Below are 9,205 nucleotides of genomic sequence, written 5' to 3' on the forward strand. Positions count from 1 at the left end.
TAGAAAAATATATTTTAAACATGCAAATATGCACAACAAAATTAATTAATGCAATTAAAACATTTAATTAAAATACAGTAGAATTTATTAATTACATGCATGTGGTTCACATAGACTGTGGGGGCCCGTGCTCCTGATTAATATTTAATGACCAAACAACCAGGATATCTTAATGTAAACAGCGAAAGCGATTAAAATTTTTCATTTTGGGCCTACCGAAATTTCGACATGACCTATTCGTAAATAGGACATCCCAAAAAAATATCAAAACACAACAATAACTTTATACGCTCGAAATAAAGTCATAACATCAATTCACAACCTATAGCCGCACTGGCCAGGACTAAACACATGCAGAGCCGGCAAGGCTCGATCACACAACCATCAATTCAAAACATCGTAAAACTAACAGTACAGCTACACGGGGCATCTCCCCGGTAAATGTATGACTCCATAATATAGTATATATATCTGGGAACTCTCAACCATGACTCGACGACTGGGCACCACTACCTGACGCATTTCTAGACGCGTCAAATCCTCCTGGATAACCTGCTATGGCATCAAAAACAACCACAGCATGAAAAGAAACGAGGGGTCGGGCCCCAGTACATCGAACTAGTAATATTACGACAAATATAACTGACATGAAATGAAATCAAGTAAAATGCGATGCAATGCAATGTAATGCAATGCGTGAAAGGTAACAACCGATAACGGATACCAAACGGAGTCCAAATGAATCGCATCAACAACAGTAACAGTGGCCACCCGTGCCAGGAACGTAGCAACGCAACATCAAGTCGCCACTCATCCATGCACGTAGCATCGAGGGTACGGGAGCTTCCCGCTCAGCCCTCATGCAAGTCATCAGGAGTGCTAAACCTACCCACCCGCTCCATCGATGACGCAACAACTCGATAGATCAATATCAATAGCAATCAAAGGAGTCAAGGCTCGAAATGCTATGCACTAATAGTATCAATACAAATAAATGCATGAATGCAATCACGTATTCACAAAAGCACATAAAGCACGCCACAACTCATTACAACATACTCAACGTCATCTCACGTCATAATAGAAGTCGTAATGAAAACAGTTCATACGTACCTCAACTGACTTTAATTTACCCCAAAATATCTTAAATATTTCTCGAAAATTCCAAGCCTGTGGCAAAATTATTTATTGCACATCAATTCCTATCTGAGTTAAATAATCAAGGAATTTATCGAAAGAAATTCCAAAATTCACACTAAATTTCCAGAACTTATAATTTCGAATCACAACATCTTAACGGTGTCCGACTAGCGCATGTACAGCTCAAAAGTCGAAATATCCCAACTTATAAATCTTAAAATTCGAAATTCAGTAAATAAATTCTGAAAAACTCGAGAAATACCTCAAATCGACTCAATAATTCACCTACAATCAATAATACAACATATATCAATTGTTGAAATTCGAATTATTCAAAATACCCAAAATTTCGAAACCCTAAAATCATAATTATACCTCAAGGCTTCGAAGTAAAGGTCTAGGAAACTTAAACCGATAGTTTCCTCACAAATTCCGGTGAAAACGAGTGGCGTTCTCCGACGAGCTCGAAAAATATCGTGAGATTTCTGTGCAAAATGGGTATCAATGTGTAGCTTGCGACGAGAGCTATCTGAAAATGTATTTATTTTAATTTTTTGACAACCGGTGGCGGAGTTACGACCGGTCAAAGGCGGCGAAATGGGTTGAAGAAGAAAGAAGAAACTTTCGGCTGGAGCAGACGGAGGATTCACGTTTCTTTCTCTTTTCTTTTTTTTTTTTACTTTTATTTTATTTTATTATGATTATTTTAGCTTACTTAAAATTGGGCTGGGCTTGGGGTTCACTTGGGCTGGGCTCTCACATTCTCCCCTACTAATAAAAGATTTCGTCCTCGAAATCTAGCATACACCACATTTGTACAGAAGTGGTTTACAAACATTTACCACTGATAGTACATTGGGAAATCAACATACATGGAATAATTTATTACATTTTCAAACAAATGAGGCCATTCCTGACGCATCTTAGCCTCTAATTCCCATGTAGCTTCTTCTCTCCCATGTCTACTCCATTGCACCATAACCAATGGAATCGTCTTATTCCTCAGTTGCTTCTCTTTGCGATCAAGAATTTGCACTGGATGCTCAACATAGCTAAGAGAACTATCCAACTCCACCTCATCAGTCCTCAAGACATGAGAAGGATCCGGCTCGTACTTTCGTAACATAGATACATGAAACACATCATGTATCGCAGACAAACTCTGCGGCAAGTCTAAACGAGAAGCCAACGTGCCAATCCTCTCAACAATCGCATATGGACCAATATAACGCGGAGCTAGCTTCCCTTTACGCCCAAATCTCATAGTACCACGAAATGGTGATACCTTCAAGAAAACCTGATCGCCAACCTGAAATTCTAAGGTCTACGCCTTTTATTAGCATAACTGGCTTGACGATCCTGAGCTGCTTTAATTCTTTTCCTGATCATTTCAACCTTCTCTTTCATTTCTTGAATAAATTCTGGCATTGACATCTGTCGTTCTCCTACATCTTCCCAGCATATCGGAGATCTACACTTTCTACCGTATAAGGCTTCAAATTGTGCCATTCCGATGGTTGCTTGGAAGCTGTTATTGTAAGAGAATTCAACAAGTGACAATGATTCTTGCCAACCACCCCTAAAATCCATCACCACTGCTCGCAACATATCCTCGAGTGTCTGAATGGTCCTCTCTGACTGACCATCTGTCTGTGGGTGATATGCAGTGCTCATTGCCAACTTTGAACCCAATGCTGATTGCAAACTGCCCCAAAACTTCGAAGCAAACCTGGGATCACGATATGATACTATGGTTACTGGCACACCACGCAATCTTACTATATGATCAATATACATTTTTGCCATTTTCTTATAAGTACAAGTACGATCATAAGGAATAAAATGAGCTGATTTGGATAATCTATCAACAATCACCCAAATCGCATCACAACCACGATTTGAACGAGGCAGGTGTGTCACAAAATCCATAGCAATGTGCTCCCAATTCCACTATGGCACTTCCAGACTATGTAACATACCGCCAGGTCTCATTCTCTCAGCTTTAACATGTTGGCACGTTAAACATTTAGCTACAAATTCAGAAATCTCTTTCTTCATGCCTTCCCACCAATAATGAGATTTCAAGATATGATACATCTTCCTGATTCCTGGATGAACACTGTGTCGACTACAATGAGCTTCTCGAAGTATAGATTCTTTCAAATCTATCAAATTCGGAACCACAAGTCTACCATTATAGCGCAGACATCCATCTAAAGCAACACTGAACTTGTCTGATTGACCTGTCATAGTCAATTCCTTCCATTTATGAACATGCGGATCAGTTCTCTGTGCTGCTTTGATTTTAGAAACAATTTGTGGTTCAACTTGAATAGATGAAACTATAAAGTAGTCGCCCTTAGACCGATAAGTCCATCCTGAAGTTCCCAAATGCTCATGAACTTTTGAAATAGTCAAAGATGTCAACATTTTAGGCTGAACCTTTCTACTCAGAGCATCTGCAACTTGATTCATCGTCCGTGGTTGGTACTGAATATCACAATCAAAGTCTTTAAGCAATTCTAACCATCGACGTTGTCTCATATTCAAATCAGACTGTGTGAAAAGATACTTCAGACTCTTGTGATCAGAATAAATCACAAATTGTTCCCCGTACAGATAATGACGCCATATCTTCAATGCAAATACAATGGCAGCCAACTCCAAATCATGAACTGGATATCGAGTTTCATGTGGCTTCAATTGACGAGAAGCATACACAATCACTCGCCCATGTTGCATCAAAACACAACCAAGTCCATTTAGAGAAGCATCTGTACAGACAACAAATCCACCTGAGCCTGAAGGCAAAGCTAGCACTGGAGCTGTGGTCAACTTTTCTTTCAAAGTTCGGAAACTAGACTCACATTCCGCAGTCCATACAAAACGTCGATCTTTCTGTGTCAACTGGGTCATCGGCCTAGCTATTTTAGAAAATCCCTCAATAAAACGCCTATAATACCCAGCTAATCCCAAAAAGCTTCGAATTTCAGACACATTTGTTGGTTTAGGCCAGTTGATAACAGCTTCAACTTTACTAGGATCAACAGATACTCCTTGTGCAGATATAACATGGCCTAAAAATAAAACTCTGTCCAACCAAAACTCACACTTAGAAAATTTGGCATACAATTGTGCTTCTCTGAGTGCTTGAAGGACTAGTGCCAAATGTTCTTTGTGCTCTATTTTTTACTGAGAATAAATCAAGATATCATCAATAAAGACAATAACGAATCTATCGATGAATTCTAGGAATACACGGTTCATTAAATCCATAAACACTGCGGGTGCATTAGTCAAACCGAAAGGCACAACTAAGAATTCATAATGCCCATATCGTGTCCGAAATGCTGTCTTAGGAACATCTTCCTCTCGGACTCTAAGCTGATGATATCCAGAACGAAGATCAATCTTAGAATACACAGAAGTACCCTGTAACTGATCAAACAAGTCATCAATACGCGGCAGAGGATATTTATTCTTCACAGTAGCCCGATTCAACTGCCGATAATCGATGCACATTCTCATCGTTCCGTCTTTCTTCTTTACGAACAATACTGGAGCTCCCCATGGCGACATACTTGGTTTGATATAGCCTTTTTCCAGTAAATCCTGAAGCTGTTCCTTGAGTTCTTTCAACTCTGTTGGAGCTAAACGATATAGTGCTCTAGAAATAGGATTCGTCCCTGGCATCAATTCAATGCTAAGATCTATTTCCCTTTGAGGTGGAAAACCTGGAATCTCATCAGGAATTACATCTGGAAAATCCTTGACAACGGGAATGTCTGAAACTTTCAATCGTTCTTCCCGTGTTGCATCAAGAGCATAAATAAAAAATCCTTCATTGCCGCTTGACAACAACCGGAACATTTCCATTGCAGATACTAATGGAATTCGAGACTGTGAATCATAACCATAAAAATTCCATTTGCTGCCATAATACGGTCTAAATCTGACAACTCCATGGAAACAATCCACAGTGGCTCGATAATTTGTCAACACATCCATTCCCAGAATACAGTCAAAATCAGTCATGACTAATTTGATTAGATTTGTTATCATAATATTACCCTCAAATCTAAGCACACAGTTCAAAACTATCTCACGGGACATCAAATATACACCGGCAGGAGTAGCAACTGACACAGTATCCAACAAAGGAATAGTAGCAATCTCATGCTCATCAACAAATGCAGCAGATAAAAATGAATGAGATGCTCCTGTGTCTATCAATATGCGTGCAGGATAGTCAAAAACATAACAAATACCTGCAATCACTCCTCCTGGTGCATCCTGAGCCTGGTCCTGAGTCAAAGCATGGACTTGGGCTTGCTGTGGCCCTGGAAATGGCTGCTGAATAGGACCTCTGGGAGGTGGGTAATTAGATTGCTGAAATGAGTGGGTAGGAACATATGGTCTAAAGACTGGTCCACGGGGAACTTGACCAAACGGTTGTGGCTGGAACTGCTGTCTCCCTGCATTAGGACATACCCTGGCGTAATGTCCAACCTGACCACAATTATGACAAGTCCCCTGAACTCCTACACATTGGGAACTGAAATGTCGACCACCACATCGGTCACAATGCACAGTGCTAGACGACCCAACAGAACCTCCCCCTCGTGCACTGCCTGAACTGGAGGAGCTGGATTGAGACTTCTTCTTGAATTGCTTTCCTTTTGCCTTGTACCTCTGCTGTTTGGGTTGTTGGTATGACTGTACAGGCTGATATGGAGGTAAATCCACTGGCATTAACATACTACTCCCAGATCCCTGAGAAACAGATGATGGACCTGGCTGTGGGTCTCCTCTGAGCAAACTTGCTTCAATTTTCTTCGCCTTTTCCACTGCTTGAATATACGTATTAGGCGATCCAGTCATTACCAAAGTATGAACAGTCCGCTGCAACCCGTGCAGAAAACGTGATAGTTTAGCCTGATCATTCCTAGCAACATGTGGAACATAGGGCAAAAGAGCAGAAAACTGTGAAGCATATTCCACCACTGATTTATTGCCCTGCACCAGCTGATTGAACTCTTCTTCTTTAGCAGCATAATATTATGGTGGTGCATATTCTTGGGTAAAGTGAGCACGAAAAGCATCCCAAGTAATAATGTCACCAGAGTCCTTCATTGCTTCCTCTGTGGCTTCCCACCAGAGTTGTGCTCGGTCTTTAAGTTGGTAGATGGCAAGCTTCAATCTAATATCTTGGGAATACTCCAACAACTTAAATAGCTGATTTATCCTTTTCATCCAGCCTGCTGCTTTTTCTCCGCTCTCGTTGCCAAAGAATTTTGGAGGACGTAATTCCTGGAACTGAGAAATTATTAACAGCATTCCTCCAACTTTCTGTGTCAGCTGTTCCACTTCTTGCTCAATCGCTACCTGTCTAGCTTCAGGTCTTTCAGGTCGAGGAGGTTCTTGGTTCACTTATTCTTCAACATTTTGAGCGACTTGTCCTCGAGGTCGACCACGTCTACCTCTAATGATATCTTCAAGTCCTCGAACATTTTGCGCCTTAGATTCTTGCGCTATTTCTTTTCCTTTTCTACCTCTTCCTCCAGGTGCCATTCTACAAGACACAAGTATTAAATCCACAGGAAGATAACAGGTAAGNAGAAAAATATATTTTAAACATGCAAATATGCACAACAAAATTAATTAATGCAATTAAAACATTTAATTAAAATACAGTAGAATTTATTAATTACATGCATGTGGTTCACATAGACTGTGGGGGCCCGTGCTCCTGATTAATATTTAATGACCAAACAACCAGGATATCTTAATGTAAACAGCGAAAGCGATTAAAATTTTTCATTTTGGGCCTACCGAAATTTCGACATGACCTATTCGTAAATAGGACATCCCAAAAAAATATCAAAACACAACAATAACTTTATACGCTCGAAATAAAGTCATAACATCAATTCACAACCTATAGCCGCACTGGCCAGGACTAAACACATGCAGAGCCGGCAAGGCTCGATCACACAACCATCAATTCAAAACATCGTAAAACTAACAGTACAGCTACACGGGGCATCTCCACGGTAAATGTATGACTCCATAATATAGTATATATATCTGGGAACTCTCAACCATGACTCGACGACTGGGCACCACTACCTGACGCATTTCTAGACGCGTCAAATCCTCCTGGATAACCTGCTATGGCATCAAAAACAACCACAGCATGAAAAGAAACGAGGGGTCGGGCCCCAGTACAACGAACTAGTAATATTACGACAAATATAACTGACATGAAATGAAATCAAGTAAAATGCGATGCAATGCAATGTAATGCAATGCGTGAAAGGTAACAACCGATAACGGATACCAAACGGAGTCCAAATGAATCGCATCAACGACAGTAACAGCGGCCACCCGTGCCAGGAACGTAGCAACGCAACATCAAGTCGCCACTCATCCATGCACGTAGCATCGAGGGTACGGGAGCTTCCCGCTCAGCCCTCATGCAAGTCATCAGGAGTGCTAAACCTACCCACCCGCTCCATCGATGACGCAACAACTCGATAGATCAATATCAATAGCAATCAAAGGAATCAAGGCTCGAAATGCTATGCACTAATAGTATCAATACAAATAAATGCATGAATGCAATCACGTATTCACAAAAGCACATAAAGCACGCCACAACTCATTACAACATACTCAACGTCATCTCACGTCATAATAGAAGTCGTAATGAAAACAGTTCATACGTACCTCAACTGACTTTAATTTACCCCAAAATATCTTAAATATTTCTCGAAAATTCCAAGCCTGTGGCAAAATTATTTATTGCACATCAATTCCTATCCGAGTTAAATAATCAAGGAATTTATCGAAAGAAATTCCAAAATTCACACTAAATTTCCAGAACTTATAATTTCAAATCACAACATTTTAACGGTGTCCGACTAGCGCATGTACAGCTCAAAAGTCAAAATATCCCAACTTATAAATCTTAAAATTCGAAATTCAGTAAATAAATTCTGAAAAACTCGAGAAATACCTCAAATCGACTCAATAATTCACCTACAATCAATAATACAACATATATCAATTGTTGAAATTCGAATTATTCAAAATACCCAAAATTTCGAAACCCTAAAATCATAATTATACCTCAAGGCTTCGAAGTAAAGGTCTAGGAAACTTAAACCGATAGTTTCCTCACAAATTCCGGTGAAAACGAGTGGCGTTCTCCGACGAGCTCGAAAAATATCGTGAGATTTCTGTGCAAAATGGGTATCAATGTGTAGCTTGCGACGAGAGCTATCTGAAAATGTATTTATTTTAATTTTTTGACAACCGGTGGCGGAGTTACGACCGGTCAAAGGCGGCGAAATGGGTTGAAGAAGAAAGAAGAAACTTTCGGCTGGAGCAGACGGAGGATTCACGTTTCTTTCTCTTTTCTTTTTTTTTTTTACTTTTATTTTATTTTATTATGATTATTTTAGCTTACTTAAAATTGGGCTGGGCTTGGGGTTCACTTGGGCTGGGCTCTCACATTCTCCCCTACTAATAAAAGATTTCGTCCTCGAAATCTAGCATACACCACATTTGTACAGAAGTGGTTTACAAACATTTACCACTGATAGTACATTGGGAAATCAACATACATGGAATAATTTATTACATTTTCAAACAAATGAGGCCATTCCTGACGCATCTTAGCCTCTAATTCCCATGTAGCTTCTTCTCTCCCATGTCTACTCCATTGCACCATAACCAATGGAATCGTCTTATTCCTCAGTTGCTTCTCTTTGCGATCAAGAATTTGCACTGGATGCTCAACATAGCTAAGAGAACTATCCAACTCCACCTCATCAGTCCTCAAGACATGAGAAGGATCTGGCTCGTACTTTCGTAACATAGATACATGAAACACATCATGTATCGCAGACAAACTCTGCGGCAAGTCTAAACGATAAGCCAACGTGCCAATCCTCTCAACAATCGCATATGGACCAATATAACGCGGAGCTAGCTTCCCTTTACGCCCAAATCTCATAGTACCACGAAATGGTGATACCTTCAAGAAAACCTGATCGCCAAC

The 9,205-nt window shown here is 40.1% G+C and overlaps 2 protein-coding genes and 2 long non-coding RNA genes across 5 annotated transcripts; all 4 read right to left on the minus strand.

Moving 5' to 3' along the window:
* Positions 1 to 295: 295 nt before the first annotated feature.
* LOC140959160 (uncharacterized) lies at positions 296 to 1,714 on the minus strand. Of its 2 annotated transcripts, none has more exons than XR_012171934.1 (3): positions 1,516 to 1,714; positions 1,403 to 1,425; positions 296 to 552 (listed from the first exon to the last, which is right to left on the minus strand). It is a non-coding gene; the product is annotated as an uncharacterized lncRNA (long non-coding RNA). The 2 variants fall into 2 exon arrangements; XR_012171935.1 differs by having other exon boundaries at positions 296 to 555.
* Positions 1,715 to 1,978: 264 nt separating this feature from the next.
* On the minus strand, positions 1,979 to 3,615 carry LOC140991634 (uncharacterized). The gene is made up of 4 exons (XM_073461718.1): positions 3,120 to 3,615; positions 2,870 to 2,987; positions 2,536 to 2,668; positions 1,979 to 2,449 (listed from the first exon to the last, which is right to left on the minus strand). The coding sequence occupies exons 1-4, from the start codon at positions 3,613 to 3,615 to the stop codon at positions 1,979 to 1,981; spliced, it is 1,218 nt and encodes a 405-aa protein (XP_073317819.1).
* Positions 3,616 to 3,691: 76 nt separating this feature from the next.
* Positions 3,692 to 6,711, minus strand: LOC140991643 (uncharacterized). Its single transcript, XM_073461730.1, has 7 exons — positions 6,621 to 6,711; positions 6,261 to 6,533; positions 5,409 to 6,179; positions 5,211 to 5,279; positions 4,722 to 5,024; positions 4,008 to 4,217; positions 3,692 to 3,696 (listed from the first exon to the last, which is right to left on the minus strand). Exons 1-7 carry the CDS (start codon positions 6,709 to 6,711, stop codon positions 3,692 to 3,694), a joined length of 1,722 nt encoding a protein of 573 aa, XP_073317831.1.
* A 340-nt stretch (positions 6,712 to 7,051) lies between these two features.
* LOC140959167 (uncharacterized) lies at positions 7,052 to 8,505 on the minus strand. The gene is made up of 3 exons (XR_012171936.1): positions 8,272 to 8,505; positions 8,159 to 8,181; positions 7,052 to 7,308 (listed from the first exon to the last, which is right to left on the minus strand). It is a non-coding gene; the product is annotated as an uncharacterized lncRNA (long non-coding RNA).
* Between the last annotated feature and the right edge of the window lie 700 nt (positions 8,506 to 9,205).

Source organism: Primulina huaijiensis, chromosome 2, assembly GCF_012295235.1.
Source record: "Primulina huaijiensis isolate GDHJ02 chromosome 2, ASM1229523v2, whole genome shotgun sequence".
Taxonomy (NCBI): domain Eukaryota; kingdom Viridiplantae; phylum Streptophyta; class Magnoliopsida; order Lamiales; family Gesneriaceae; genus Primulina; species Primulina huaijiensis.

What these genes read in the sequence shown, in the direction of transcription:
- LOC140991634 (XM_073461718.1), bottom strand. Translation starts at nt 3,615, where the DNA reads ATGAATCAAGTTGCAGATGCTCTGAGTAGAAAGGTTCAGCCTAAAATG. An exon ending in TGAGAGAATGAGACCTGGCG is followed by an intron (nt 2,988 to 3,119) that starts GTATGTTACATA and finishes TATCCAAATCAG; the next exon opens with CTCATTTTATTCCTTATGAT. An exon ending in TTCAAGAAATGAAAGAGAAG is followed by an intron (nt 2,450 to 2,535) that starts GTTGAAATGATC and finishes TTAGAATTTCAG; the next exon opens with GTTGGCGATCAGGTTTTCTT.
- LOC140991643 (XM_073461730.1), bottom strand. Translation starts at nt 6,711, where the DNA reads ATGGCACCTGGAGGAAGAGGTAGAAAAGGAAAAGAAATAGCGCAAGAA. An exon ending in ACTTGAAGATATCATTAGAG is followed by an intron (nt 6,534 to 6,620) that starts GTAGACGTGGTC and finishes AAAGACCTGAAG; the next exon opens with CTAGACAGGTAGCGATTGAG. An exon ending in GGAAGCAATGAAGGACTCTG is followed by an intron (nt 6,180 to 6,260) that starts GTGACATTATTA and finishes CTGCTAAAGAAG; the next exon opens with AAGAGTTCAATCAGCTGGTG.